Consider the following 16,061-nt stretch of genomic DNA (forward strand, 5'->3'; position numbering starts at 1 on the left):
AATGTTCAGAGATGTTCTTCTATACTCCACTGTTATAATGCATGGTTATTTGAGTTACGGTCACATTCCTGTCATCTTGAACCAGTCTCTAAACTCTGGAGACTGTTGTGTGTGAAAATCCCAGGAGATCAGCAGTTTCTGAGATACTCAAACCATCCCATCTGGCACTAACAATCATTTCACAGTCAAAGTCACTTAGATCACTTTTCTTCCCAATTCTGATACTTGGTCTGAACAATAACTGAACCTCTAGACCTTGTCTGCATGTTTTGATGCATTGAGTTGTACTACATGGTTGGCTGATTAGATATTTACATTAACAAGTAGAAGTACAGGTGTACTTAATAAAATGGCCACTGAGTGTATTACTGCATTTGAATTTTGTTTAAAATCTAGTATTTCTTTTCCAAACAGATGTCGTAGAAGATGTGAGGGAAGAATGTCAGAAGTTTGGACCAGTTATGAGTCTGCTTGTCCCAAAGGAGAACCCTGGTAAAGGCCAGGTAAATAAACATTTACCTTAAAATGTTGCATATTGCTTCTATTTTTATAATAACAAATATAGTATATTTCTGGGAGTAAAGGTGATCTCTTGAGTAAGGCAGCAGGGCAGTTTGGAATAGAACCTTACATGAGCAATGCTACTTAGGCAATTTATTTGTAAAACCCCAAAAGCAACCTGCAATAATAGCCTTTGGGCTCTTGTTTTTATTTGAAAATATACTTTATTTATAAAAAAAATCAAAAATATTCAATGTAGCACATTTAAATCACAATATCATAGAAAGTTATATTATTACTATTAACAAAACCTTTGAATGTCATTGGTTGTTATTCACTCACTAGCATAAGGCAAGTTGGTTGTGAGCTCCTAATACAGATTTCAACTGTATCCAAAGGCATGACAGTCCTGAACTTCTCCAAAGAACCTTTTTGGTGTCTGGACCCAGTTTTAGTACATCTAACTTGTTAGAAATAAAGGAAGCAATGTGAAGCAGGGGTGGAGGAGCCAACTCTTTCACCTGTGATTTAAGATTGCTATCCATTAAGTTTAAAAGTCCTTCACCTTTCATTCAAGTAGTTTATTAGAGGTCAATTCCATCTGCATGAGAAAAATTATTTGAACAGTCAATTGTTTAAAATCTATCCTTGGGTCACCTACCTTTTTGTCACTGGAAACATTTTCCTTTTCCTCAATCACAAAAAAACTCTTGTGACTTTGAACATATCTAGCCTCCTTATCTCCAGGCAGAGAACAATTCTGCCTTTCTGCATAACTGTTAGCGCTCCAATGATTTAAGTCATATTTAGCACAAAGCAAAGGGGGTTGTAGTTGTTGGATGCCAGTCATTCAGTCTTGTACATGAGAACCCTTGAGGCAGTATACTAGGCAAAATCTTCAGCTGTTTCATTATTGCCATCCATTGTAAGGTCATCTGCAGTCTCTAAGACTTGGGTGAATTCTTAGCAGGTGGAGCCTTCTTGCATTTCCATGATAAAGATCCAAACACTCTTTGCATTCATCCCCACCATGAAACATTTCCACTTGTAACTCTTACGGAAATGGAGCAGCTTATGACTCTTTGCAGTAAACACCATTAGACATTGGGCCAGAATTAGGCCATTTGGTCTTCCGAGCCTGCTCCGCCATTCAATCATGGCTCATCCTGCCCGTGAGAATATCGGTCCCCCTGGGGTCCAGGTGCAACCCGTCACTTTTGAACAGGCCATTCCTCCCCCAGAAGAGATCCCAATGATCCAAGAACCTGAAGCGCTGCCCCCTGAACCAGTTTATCAGTTATGCATTAATTTGCCAAATTATCGTGTTTCTACCCTCACTGGCACGTGGCACAGGCAGCAATCCAGAAATTACTACCCAGGAGGTCCTTCTCCTCAGCTTTCTACCTAGCTTTCTAAATTCTCTTTTCAGGACCTCTTTGCTTTTCGTTCCTATGTCATTGGTACCAATATGTACTAAGACATCTGCTTGCTCTCCCTCCCTCTCTAAAATGTTGTGCATGTGACCTTATAGCCTGTAGAACATTCAGTGATGAGTTGATAACTGGCAAATAACATTTGAGTGACCAGTAACCCTATCTCTAGTTAAGAAACTACCAGAGATTGATATTCCATTGAATTGCCATCCCGGATCCTTACTAACACATTGCTAAAACTCAAATGAATCAGCCACATAAATACTATGATTACATGAGCAGGTCAGAAATACCCTAATTGTTCATTCCCTCCATGATCATTACACCAGGATTCTGATACATGCCGTCTTCAAAATCCATTGCAGTTACTAACCCAGGTTACTCCAACAGCAGTAATGAAACCCTAGACCTCTACTATTTAGGATAAGAATTGCAGGTGTTTGGTAATGTTACTTCCTACATGTTCTCCTACAAGTCCCACAGCAGTCTGATTTGGAACTAAATCTGCCTTCTTTCATTGGCTCTGATCTCCAGGTCTTTCTTACTAATGTTTTGTCTAATATGCATCTATTAATTGGAATAAGAGGAAATATGAGGCTATCAGGCAGGAACTTGGAAGCATAAATTGGGAACAGATGTTATCAGGGAAATGTACAGAAGAAATGTGGCAAATGTTCAGGAGATATTTGTGTGGAATCCTGCATAGGTTTGTTCCAATGAGCCTCTGGCAATGATCTTTGCATCAGCAATGGGGATGGGAAAGATTCCGGAGGATTGGAGGGTTGCGGCTGTTGTTCCATTATTCAAGAAAGAGAGTAGAGATAACCTAGGAAATAATAGACCAGTGAGTCTTACTTCTACGGTTGGTAAGTTGATGGAGAAGATCCTGAGAGGAAGGATTTATGAACATTTGGAGAGGCATAATTTGATTAGGAATAGTCAGCATGGCTTTGTGAAAGGCAGGTCATGCCTTACGAGCCTGATTGAATTTTTTGAGGATGTGACTAAACACATTGATGAAGGTAGAGCAGTAGGTGTAGTGCATATGGATTTCAGCAAGGCATTTGACAAGGTACCCCACGCAAAGATTATTGAGAAAGTAAGGAGGCATGGGATCTAAGGGGATATTGCTTTGTGGAACCAGAACTGGCTTGCCCACAGAAGGCAAAGAGTGGTTGTAGGTGGATCATATTCTGCATGGAGGTCGGTGACCACTGGTGTGCCTCAGGGATCTGTTCTGGGACTCCTGCTCTTCGTGATTTTTATAAATGACCTGGATGAAGAAGTGGAGGGATGGGTTAGTAAATTTGCTGATGACACAAAGGTTGGGGGTGTTGTGGATAGTGTGGAGGGCTGTCGGAGGTTGCAGCAGGACATTGGTAGGATGCAAAACTGGGCTGAGAAGTGGCAGATGGAGTTCAATCCAGATAAGTGTGAGGTGGTTCATTTTGGTAGGTCAAATATGATGGCAGAATGTAGTATTATTGGTAAGACTCTTGGCAGTGTGGAGGATCAGAGGGATCTTGGGGTCCGAGTCCATAGGACACTCAAAACTGCTGCACAGGTTGACTCTGTGGTTAAGCTAGCATACGGTGTATTGGCCTTCATCAAATTTAGGAGCCGAGAAGTAATGTTGTAACTATATAGGACCCTGGTCAGGCCCCGCTTGGAGTACTGTGCTCAGTTCTGGTCACCTCACTGCAGGAAAGACGTGGAAACCATAGAAAGGGTGCAAAGGAGATTTACAAGGATGTTGCCAGGATTGAGGAGCATGCCTTATGAGAATAGGTTGAGTGAACTTGGCCTTTTTTCTTTGGAGCGATGGAGGATGAGAGGTGACCTGATAGAGGTGTAAAAGATGATGAGAGGCATTGATCGTGTGGATAGTCAGAGGCTTTTTCCAGGGCTGAAATGGCTAGCACGAGAGGGCACAGTTTTAAGGTGCTTGGAAGTAGGTACAGAGGAGATGGCAGGGGTAAGTTTTTTACTCAGAGTGGTGAGTGCGTGGAATGGGCTGCCGGTGACAGTGGTGGAGGCAGATATGATAGGGTCTCTTAAAAGACTCCTGGACAGGTACACGGAGCTCAGAAAAAGAGAGGGCTGTGGGTAACCCTAGGTAATTTCTAAGGTAAAGACATGTTCAGCACAGCTTTGTGGGCTGAAGGGCCTGTATTGTGCTGTAGGTTTTCTATGTTTCTATTAATAAACTTGCATTCCTCCTCAACAACCTTCCCAATTTGTTCTGCCGCTTTCAAATATCTATATTCCCATGTTTCACTTCCTGTATTTACTTTAGCTCTCTTTGAAAAAGCTGGTTGCCAAATTTATTTAGCTCCATTCTTGATGCAAGAAATTAAAGTAAAAAGCCAAAAGACTGAATCTTATGTATAGTTGCAACAAAAAGTTTGTGAATCCTTTGCAGCTACCTGGTCTTCTGGATTGATTACTCATAAAATGTGGTCTGATCATCATTTAAGTCACCATAATAGACAAACACAATCTGCCTAAACTATTAACACACAAACAATTGTATTTTTCATGTCTGTATTTAACACATTTTTTAATCATTCACAGTCCAGGCTGGAATAAGTATGTGAACCCTTGTACTTAATACTAGTAGAACCTGCTTTGGCGCTATTCCTCCATACAAAACTGTTTCAGTTCATCAATATTTCTGTGATACCTTGCATGAACATCCCTCTTCAGGTCATGCAACAGCATCTCAATTGGGTTAAGGTCTGGACTCTGACTTGGCCATTCCATAGCAGAAATTTTCTTCTTTTTAAACCATTCTGTTGTTGATTTAATCTTGTGTTTCAGATCATTGTCTTGTTGCATCATCCAATTTCTATTAAGTCTCAGGTGATGGACTGCTACCCTGATATTCTCCTGTATAATGTCTTGATACAATTTTGAATTCATTATTCCCTCAACAATTGCAAGATGTTCAAGCCCTGAGGCAGCAGAGCAGTCCCAAACCATGATACTCATTCCACTATGCTTCACAGTTGGGTCAAAGTTTTATTGTTGGTGTGCACTGCCCTTTTTCTTCCAAACATAGCACTGTGCAATTCTGCCACAAAGTTCAATTTTTGTCTGGTCTGTCCATAGAACATTGTCCCATAAACTTTGTGGAACATTCAGGTGATCTTTTGCTAACTTGAGGTGTGCAGCAATGTTTTTTTTTGGAGAGCAGTGGTTTTCTACATGGTGTCCTTCCATGAACATTATTCTTGTTCAATGTGTTTCTTACAGTGGACGCATGAGCAGAGACTTTAGCAAGTTCCAGAGATTTCTGCAGATCTTTTGCTGTTACCCTTGGGATCTTTTTCACCTTCTTCAGCATTGCACATTCTGCTCTTGGTGGATCTTTGCAGGACACCCAATCTTAGGGACAGTGGCAACAGTACTAAATTTCCTCCAATTTCTCTTATTGTGGACTGATAAATACTTAGGTCTTTAGAGATGTTTTTGTAGCCTTTTCCTGATTTGTGCATCTCTACAATTCTTCGAAGGGCCTCTGGAAGTTGTTCTGATCAAGGCAAATTGCACAAAAACAGATCTTTCTTGAGAAGAGGGTCTCTGTCAGCAACCTGACTTTATATGTCTTTTTTATAGGGCAAGGCATCTCAACAAACCACATCTCCAGTGTCATCTCATTGATTGGAACACCTGACTCCAACTAGCTTTTGTAGAAGGCATTACCCCAGAGGTTCACATAATTCTTGGAATCTAGACTGTGATTGATTAAATGATGTATTCAGTATTGACAAGAAGTACAATTGCTTATGTGTTATTAGTTTAGGCAGATTGTGTTTGTCTATTGTTGTGACTTAGATGAAGATCAGACCACATTTTATGAGTAATTAATGCAGAAAACCTGGTAAAGGGTTCAGAAACTTTTTCTTGCAACTGTATTTATAATGTGAGTGTCAATTATTTTGAGGACTTTGAAAGGTTGAAAATGGGATAAACCGTTCTTGTACTTTTCTGATAGTTTGGTAGAGATTTATTAGTGAGGTACTCCTGAAGGTCAGGTGCCAGCACGTCTGAGTTCCCAGTGAGTGCAGCTCCAATGTCCTTTGCAGTGACATAGTGTGCAGTTGCTCAACATTATTTCAACAGAATTTACGTACTGTATGTGACTCAGCTCCTCTCAGTGTGGTATCTTTCTTTCTTTTGCATCATGTTTTAAATTAATTTATATCACTCAAATGTGTTTTAGATAGTTTTATTATTTAATAAATGTGGCAAATGAAGTACAATGTTGGAAAGTGTATGGTTATGCACTTTGGCAGAAAAAATAAATGGGCAGACTATTATTTAAATGGGGAAAGAATTCAAAGTTCTGAGATGCAACGGGACTTGGGAGTCCTCGTACAGGATTCCCTTAAAGTTAACCTCCAGGCTGAGTCAATAGTGAAGAAGGCGAATGCAATGTTGGCATTCATTTCTAGAGGAATAGAGTATAGGAGCAAGGATGTGATGTTGAGGCTCTATAAGGCGCTGGTGAGACCTCACTTGGAGTACTGTGGGCAGTTTTGGTCTCCTTATTTAAGAAAGGATGTGCTGACGTTGGAGAGGGTACAGAGAAGATTCACTAGAATGATTCCGGGAATGAAAGGGATAACATATGAGGAACGTTTGCCTGCTCTTGGACTGTATTCCTTGGAGTTTAGAAGAATGAGGGGAGACCTCAGAAACATTTCGAATGTTAAAAGGCATGGACAGAGTGGATGTGGCAAAGTTGTTTACCATGATGGGGGAGTCTAGTACGAGAGGGCATGTCTTCAGGATTGAAGGGCGCCCTTTCAGAACAGAAATGCGAAGAAATTTTTTTAGTCAGAGGGTGATGAATCTATGGAATTTGTTGCCACGGGCAGCAGTGGAGGCCAAGTCATTGGGTGCATTTAAGGCAGAGATTGATAGGTATCTGCATAGCCAGGGCATCAAAGGTTATGGTGAGAAGGCGAGGCAGTGGGACTAAGTAGGGTAAAATGGATCAGCTCATGATAAAATGGCGGAGCAGACTTGATGGGCCGAATGGCCTACTTCTGCTCCTTTGTCTTATGGTCTTACTTTAATTATTTTTGTCATTAGCTGTTTTTAAGTACCTCAGCCAACTGACAAAAGGACATCTGGGTGGTCTAGCTGCTTGAAGCTTAGTCACTGCTCACAGATCACTTCTGTACAGGGCACATCCATGACAGTGCGACCTGGAGCTTGATATAACCCATGTAGCTATAAACGATTATTGTAGCAGCAGGGGTAGGGTAGGGATGAATGCAAAGATCTTTCCTCAGGAAATGGAAAAAGTATCCACTTGCTGTGAACTTATCCAAGTCTAGCAGACTTAGAGGCACATGAGACTGCAGAATCTGGGACTTGGAGTGAAAAGCAAGCTGCTGGTCAGGTAGCATTTGTGGAGGCAAAGGGATAGTTGATGTTTTGGATCAAATCCATGCATCAGAACTGAGATCGTAAAGGGATATAGCCAGAAAGAAAGAGGCGAGGAAGAGAATTGAGACAAGATGCCCTCACCTCCTTATGCTAGTTGTCTGCTCCAACAACTTATAGTTCACTCTCGCAGCTTATTTTGTCTTCCTGATAATTGGAGGATAGAACATGAAGAACAATGCAGCTCTGGAACAGGCCCCACCCACATCTAGTAATGTTGTACCAAACTAAAATATAATCAAATGCTCAACTAAACTAAGCCTTTCTGCCTACACATTGAGCATATCGTTCCATTTTGTGTACATTCATGTACCTATCTAAGCACTTCGTAAACACCTTGATTGTTTTTGCCTCCACTACCACTCCATGAAGTGCATTCCAGGCATCCATCACTCTCTATGTGTAAACAAAAACTTACTCCTTCTCACCTTAAGTGCATGGATTTGATATAACTTGGGAATGAGGAAATATCTTGGGACTTAATTCTTTTGCTGCCGCTATCTAGCTATTTTGAGAAATTTTGATTCAAGTTGGGTATTTTGTCCAATCTGCACCAAGTGGAGACAATTCATTCAACAGGAGGATATTCAGACTTCCGCATCGCTGGTCTGGATTGGACTCAGCCTAGAAAAGTACCACATTTTATGATAGTTAAGTTATACTTTGGCTATCAACTCTGACTAAGTTGGCATGAACTCACAACATTCTGATTCAGACAAGTGTCAAGCCCCTCTCTGGAGAATAGAGCACAAGATTAAACCTCAGTGCAGAACAGAGTTAGTACGAAACTGCCAAAGGTGCTACCGTTTTGATGAGGGTCCAATTCCGATGTAATTTCCTCAGCAACAATTGACAATGTAGCTGTTGCAAGATGACCAAATGGTTTACAGAAACAAAAGGTGTGCAACACTAATTCTTTCTTTTTAAAACTAGGTTTTTGTTGAATTCAGAAGCGCTGGTGACTGCAAAATAGCTCAGCAGATGCTGACTGGAAGAATGTTCGATGGCAAGTTTGTTGTGGCTACGTTCTACCCTCTGTGTGCCTATAAGAGGGGATATCTGTATCATACAGTAGTTACTGATACTTAAGTTTCAACTGGGCATGCAACCTTTTACAATCACCCAGGTCCCTTTTGAAAAATTCCTCAGTACAACAGTATAAAGGTTAAATGTTTTGCTCTGATTCATTTTATGTGTAAGATAGCATTGATTTAAGCAGCTGGTTTAGAAAAAGGTTTACAAACTTAGGTATTAATGCACTTAAAACTGCCAGCAAGTTATTAACAAAATCTATTTTATTACTAGAAATTATAGCCACTGCATTTGGTTTATAAAATGCTAATTTAACAGTTTTGCTGGCAGAGGTAACAAGAATGCATTTGATAATGGGGAGCATGCTGATGAAGCCTATTATAGATTACTATATCTTAATCTGAATAAATCAAAGAACACTTTTTTGTAAATGATGGAATAAAAAGTAAAATAGATTGAATCTGTTAGTGATGTCATAAGGATCCTATTGCAAGCATTTAACTATAGCTACTATGGGTACATCAGACGGAGAATATTTGTGATATCTTGAAGGATTTTAGTGAGTGTATTTGCATAAATAGACATACATTAAACAATGGATTTTTATTGTGGGCAAGTGGTACACATATTTGAGCACAACTCCTAGAATTCCTTAATAGTGCTTTTTTTGGCCTTAGTATACAGCTGCTTGAATGGTGTGTATACATGTGTGGTGTGTTGCAGATTTATTTATATTAGGGGAGAAACACAAGAAAGCTCCTTGTATCCTTTCTCAGCTTCAGAGATTGCATTAAGGTTATTTTTTATATTGTTTTCCTTGCATGGGGGTGGCTTGGCTATTGTGTAGCCTGGATTTGAACTTTTTGACCACAGTGGCACACAAAGACATAATGAATGACAAGTGTTCTAATACTTGAGCAAATCTGATCAGAAATAATAAGCATGCAGATAATTAATTCCATGTAATTTGGTATAAAGGCTGAGGAAAACATCAGACTGCTGGCTACACTTAGTTTTTCAGCAAATTGACAACCCACACAATAAAATAGTAATTCTAAAATAGTAAAACTGTGCAATCATTGTTAGACTAAATGACTAAGTAGACTGGCAGTAATTGTTCAAATCACTTTGGGAGTCTAAACATTTTAAAAGATACTGCTAAAATTAAATGATTTTAATAAGTACTTTTAGATGAATTTCATAACAGTGGTTCAAGTGAGTTTGCACATATGTTATAATCCGGTGAGTGCAATTTATATGTTGACTTTCCAGTAAAATTTAATATATACTCCAAACAAAAACCAAAAGTAATCATACCCTAACCAAAAGATTCAATTAATCTGGATTGCATCACTGTTGCGTAGTTTTCCATGTACCCAGCATTTTACTGTGGCAATATTAAATACATATTTTAGGAAAAATATTTCCATGTAGTCCTTTACAGGGACTCCCATCAGTTGATTTGGAAAACATCTCACCTAAATGTAGATTACATTTGGAATTGACAGTATTCACAGCGCTAGTATCAGGTCCTTAGCAGTTAAAATATTATTGTGGTTATGTGTTCTAGTTCATTGCACTTATTCCTACAATATTAGAATTGTAAAGGTGCAGGATATTTCATAAAGTTGATCAATTCTAGCTAATAACCAAAGACAGCTTGCTGAAATGGAGAAAATGCAGAACAAGAATATTGAACCAGTTTATGAAGACACATGAACTATTCAGTCTCAAAAAGAACTCTGTTGGATTGTTGCAGTATGGTTATGCACGGTTGAGATTGTTTCTTTCAGGCATTTGCTCAGGTGCGTTTAAGGCTGAGGTTCCCAACCGTTTTTATTCCATGGACCAATCCTATTAAGCAGGGGCTCCGTGGACCTCAGGTTGGGAACCTATAATATAAGGCAATTATAAAAGTGTTTTAAAAATTGATATGTCTTTCTGTCACTTAGCTGTACTCTGCAATCTTAAGCCACAAAACAAATGAACTCTAGCAATTTATCTGTGGACTTAAACTCAAGAAATTTAGAATCAAAACAGTGAACTTAAATTTAGCAATTTGTGAAAAGGTATTTCTAACATTTAGTTCAGATGTTTTATAGCAAAGTAAACCATTTTAAAATGTTTACTTATCAAATTATGCCAAAGTAAAAAAAAACAACACAAATACTCCCAACAATTAGGAATGCCTCACAACTGCATCCTTCCGCTATCAGATTCCTATGTGGCTGCAAATTCTGTCCCTACATATCACACTTACCCATAATTTTCTATATACACGAATACGCTAAACCATTACTCAGCTCTTGTGTTTATTCACAAAAGTGAGCTTGTGTCTTCCAACTCATTTTAATTAAATAATGCACTTCGAGACCATTTCTTGCTTTACTGTTACTGATATTTATTTAGAACATTTATTATCTACACTCAGAAATCAGCCATTGGTGTAGACAAAGTGCGTATCTCCTAAGTTAGTGTTTTATTTGATTAGTATTAATAGATTTCTGATTTAAATATTCTGTGATTATCAAAGTATTAAAATATTTGTAGGGAAATGAGAATTCATCTAGGGATATTCGTATCCTCATGGATTGTGTTATACAGTACATTTTGATCTTGTCATTTGCTTATGTTAATATTGTATTACCAGTGGCTGAGACAGTTCCAATTTAAAACAAGTGAATCTGAATAATTCTGTTGAACTAGATATTAACATTCCAATTCAATTCCGATGCAGTGCTGGTTCTTGGATTACATTTTTCTTAAGGTGGTTTCCTAAATTTTGGATGTATATTTTGCGGATTTGGTCAAGTAAATGCATAGGTACTTGAAATCGGTTCTCACACACAGATGAGTAAAACAGTTCAGCAGTTGAATATGAAATGTACTTACCAGGTGCACGCTTAAGTTTCAATGTACCTGGACTCTCCCTGGCTTATGATATTAGTTCATACTCTCTGATTTGGTCACTTGTGCTAGTTCAAATCTTTATATGATTTCTGCCATAAGATTTTTTGAAGCCATTAAATCTAGCTACACACTGCTGAAAAAGAACAGATTTTCAGTATGTTTGGAAGAAATTAATCAAATTAGTAAGTACTAATATTTAAACATGTAATTCTACAGTTCTCATTAGCACAATGCTGAAGTTAGAAACAATGAAACCGCAATGGCATATTTCAGTGTGCTCCAATCTATTCTAAACAATTGTAAAGTTTTAAACTATACATAGAAGATTTTTTCATAGAAAATCCAAGGGGTTATGAGATTTCAAAAACATACATCTTTGCAATGTGAAAAACTTGTTTTGAAATTTGAAAAAAATCACAACTCCTTTTGAAGGGCCTTGTAAGTCCTGAAGTAAGTTCTCCAGGACACAAGAACTTTAACAGAGTAGGTTTAATTTGTTGTTGAATAAGGCTGAAAGAGCTGCGGTAGATATAATTAACTGGATTTAGCACTGCTCGTTTTGGAGCTCTGGCCATATTAATTTGTCTTATAAATTTCTGTCCAGATGGAGCAAAATAATACATATTTTTAAATGGCCAAAGATTTTTTTCAGTGTGTTTATGCAAACCTATGATGTTGATCCATAGGATTTAAATGATAACACAAGAAACCTGTTGGTTTTTTCCACTACTGGATGCTTTAAGAGTTCAGTTAATTCTGGTTACATTCTTAGATCAGTCCTGAGTCATGTTTGCAAATTAAAAACCATACATAGCATGGGCTTGAATGTAATGTGACTTACCATTTACTGAATTGTGAGTCAGGGTTCTTTATCTGGCAACTCACCCACAAGACAGTAAAATATTCCATTTAAGTATGCAACAATCCCAGTTACTTTTGCACCAAAATCTTGGGAGGTAAACATGGTGTATTCTGGATTCTGTTTTTAGGAACTGCAGCATCTAAGTGAGATTAAACGAGAGATAGAAAGGCAAAGCTTCTCTTCATTATCAGCACACTAATGTTACATCACAATTTGTTTCACAAAATAATATACAGCCAGATTTGTATATGAAATTCTCATGTAAGGTAACTTGTTGAAAGTTAACATTGTTCGGATTAATTTTTAAGAATGCATGTGTTAGACCTGTATGATTTGTCTAGCAGCAGTTTGTTTATCTACTGAAAGTAGTGAATAATCTGACACTGCACAGATCATACACACTTTTCCCTTGATCTCTGTGTTCCCCGTGCTAAAGATTTGAATCAAAAGAAATAAACATGCCACCTTATAGCAGTTGTTTGGGGTGGGTTGAATATTTGTGTTTCCCCAGATGCCTTGTAGCAGTGCATCCAGTTTTTTTACTGAAATAGAAGAGAAAATGGGAAGGGAAGAGATAAAACTTTCCACTTTTGAACAGTGTGCATAGGGCCACTTCAAAAAGCATAAGCCTTTATAAAAATTTTATTCATATACCCTTTCTTTTACATACCTGAAGACTGATGTGATTACCAGAACATTGTGCAGTTGATTTTGGATATGTTTTATCTCTTTGCGTTTGTTGCCATCTTCAATAAATTTTATGGTTTTGATGATTAAATGTAGCCATGCATTGAGATTCTGTAGTTGATAATTGCTCAACTGGAATGATTCCAGTAGTTATTTTTAAAATATATTACAGAATCATCCCCAAAGCATCTCTCAGGGTCAGTCATCTGCAACATATCCACTCCTAAGAGGAGTACAATCATGCTGAAAAATCTTGTGATTAAATGAAGACTATTCCAAAAGAGTGCTTCAGATCATTCACCTCAATCTGACATGCTGTTCCTCCAGTTATAGATAACATTTTAATTTAGATTTTTAACAAAACTTACAAAAATACAATAGGTTCACAGTTTACATTTCAGATCACGATATTCAGAATGCAGTCTGAATGGCTTATGCAAGTTGTAACCTCTTGCATTTTTATTGCGTTTTTTGTGTGCCATTTCTAATTTTCCATGGGTTCTCCTTTGCATTTGTTTGATTCTTGCTATGACAAGGGTGATATAAGTTTCATTTGTAAAACAGGAAAATTTGGATTTTTGCAAGGAATTACTAAGTTTTATATGCTGGTAAATGTTAATTCTGGGTGTAGCTTCTTTTCACTGAGAGATTGTTTATCATTTGAAATTTATTTCTGTAAAATTAATGTGCTGCCACAAAGAAGTATGATATACAATGTTGTTATATTTCTGAATTATTATCCTCTAAACCCCCAAAAATGTTAAAGTGAAAATTAACTGTCCTTAAAAGTTGTACAATCAATCGTAATCCTTGGCAGTTTCTGTAGAAGCCACAACATTATATGAAGGCTGATTGCATCTCAGATTCCAGACAGTTTGCTGATTGGATAACTCATTAGTCTTCAAAAACATAACACCCCAGACAGTTTTAAGACATAATGTACCAGCCATAATGTGGCCCTGTACTTTGGCATTTGGATGTCTTTCAATGCACTTCTGATTTGAGATCACTCCATCACCCATTATTTCTCTGCTGCTGTGTTAGGTTTTTAAAGATGAACAAAATTCTTAGTGCATAGATAAGCCAGTTTTTTTTCTGGCAAACTTTTAATGAGCAAATATAATTTTTCCCTAATCCAGGTTGCTATATTGGATGTCTAATATTAAACACTGAAACTTTATAAACACAGATGATTGAATACAGTGCTTTTAAAAAATGAGTCAGGTATCTATATTGTCAGTTTGTATCTGTTGTGAAAAACACTGAAGCACTGCGTGTTCAACTGCAATTGAAAATCCATTCATTACCGCCAGATGTTCAAGAAATTGATCTTTCTCAATATTTAATATATCTTGGCTATGTACTATTACAAGAATTGTATGTGCTTTGTTTTTTTTAAAGTGGGCCTATAAATGTAATTATGCACTGAAGCATCATCTAACTGAATTAATGTAAGTGGAGGTGCATTAGTTTGTTTTCATTATAAAATACTGCTGTTCGTGATACTTCTTTTGCTAATATATTGATATGCTACTGTGAACATGCATAAAATGCATAAACCAACTGTGTATAATAATATTGTGATTGAGCTGCAGTTTGTATACATTAATTGCTGCAACATTGAAATGTATTTTTCAGCTTTCATTTTATGCATTTCATAATGATTGATAATTAAAAATGTCTGCACTAAAATGCTAAGTACCATATAGATGCCTATTTCTAACACTTGTGCCAAGCAATGAAACCGAAACCTATTGCAGTTATTTCTTTGGAAGGGAGAGAGAGAGGATTAAAGACAGAGAGCAGAGAAACACACTAGTAAATGAAGAAGTCATGTAAAAGACAATGCACAGGAATTGCAAATCAAAATAATTGGGAAGCTTAATTTCCCAAGCAGTTTGAATGAATGTTCATTGGGTGTGCTGGTTGTGCAAGTTTATTCTGCAGATAATCGTCTTTCCGAGACAACATTTTTTTTTCAAAGAAAATGTCAACTCTGTTTTAAGCTAATTTCTGCCTTAGCAAAAAGGCCAATGTTTGAGTTAATTCTGTGTTTCCAGGACTGAAGTCATTTGACACAAATGGATCAGTGTTGATTTATCATTTTTCACATTTGGAGGCAGTTTTTTTATATACAGTATATTGCAATATTGGGATTGTTCTTCCACTTGCAAATTTTTGGCTTGTGTTGTATTCATGGTTATATTGTCAAATTTTATTCCACTGAATATTTTAAAACACTGAAACTGCACTTAATAGTACATGAACTCTTTTGGAGCAGGCTAATAATCTGGGTGCAACTCCAGTTTAGAACCAACTGAAGTTTATTAAGCAAGGGAGAATTCAGGCCAGCCTGATAGATTAAGAGCTGTTGTATACTTACATATATTTGCAGAGTACTATTGGTCATGGGAAAAATGAAATAACTATTGATATTGTAGCTACAAAATTTTAGAAGATGGAAAAAAATGAGTGATTATAATTCTGACTTATCTTCAGACCATTAATTCTAAACAATGGGTTGTTTCACATCTGCATTACTTTAACCACAATGATTAACGTGAAATTTCTGTCTGAGTTGCAGACAGAAATTTGCACAACCGTATTGCAGAAAAAGCGGAAACAAAATTTATCACTGTATTTCCAGTACAGTTTTTATTGTATGATAAAATTGTTGAATTTCCCACCAAACTTGTAGCATTACTAGATGGTTCCTGCATCCAAATATGCAATTAGTATATCAATTCCTATCCTCTTCCAGAAAAGCAGTTTTACAGTGCTGCATCCACGTACCTTATGCAAGGGTTTGGTTATGTACACTGGTGTTGTTACATTGATTATTCTGCTGCTTTGTGTACTTAACTATCTTAAAAGACATGCTACTATGTCTTGTAACATATATCTTTTGTTGGTGAAATAATGCCTTATGCTTTAGTCACAATAAAGAGCTACCTAAACAAACTTTTCAGTCTTGTCATGAAAGTGAATTTACCATTGAAACATTTGCCATGTTACATTGGTATAACTTGTGGACCTTAATCCCTCCACCAAAGTGCACAGCTTGACACTATCTTTTCTGTCTAGATATCTTATCATTGTATATGCTCTTATAAAATCTATTAGTTTCTGCTTATTAGTACTATCTTCCCAAGCACCATTCTGATAAAACTTTTCTGCAC

General features: G+C 37.3%; 1 protein-coding gene across 1 annotated transcript in view; it reads left to right on the forward strand.

Annotated features, from left to right (window-relative positions):
* uhmk1 (U2AF homology motif (UHM) kinase 1) overlaps positions 1–15,843 on the forward strand; it is a 33,348-nt gene extending 17,505 nt beyond the window's left edge. The window contains exons 7-8 of the mRNA XM_072274208.1: positions 415–503; positions 8,325–15,843. Of these exons, the coding sequence (XP_072130309.1) occupies positions 415–503; positions 8,325–8,480 (245 nt within the window). The 3' untranslated portion in view covers positions 8,481–15,843. The remainder of the gene's footprint in view (positions 1–414; positions 504–8,324) is intronic.
* Positions 15,844–16,061: the final 218 nt, after the last annotated feature.

Source organism: Mobula birostris, chromosome 12 (genome assembly GCF_030028105.1).
Source record: "Mobula birostris isolate sMobBir1 chromosome 12, sMobBir1.hap1, whole genome shotgun sequence".
Classification (NCBI taxonomy): domain Eukaryota; kingdom Metazoa; phylum Chordata; class Chondrichthyes; order Myliobatiformes; family Myliobatidae; genus Mobula; species Mobula birostris.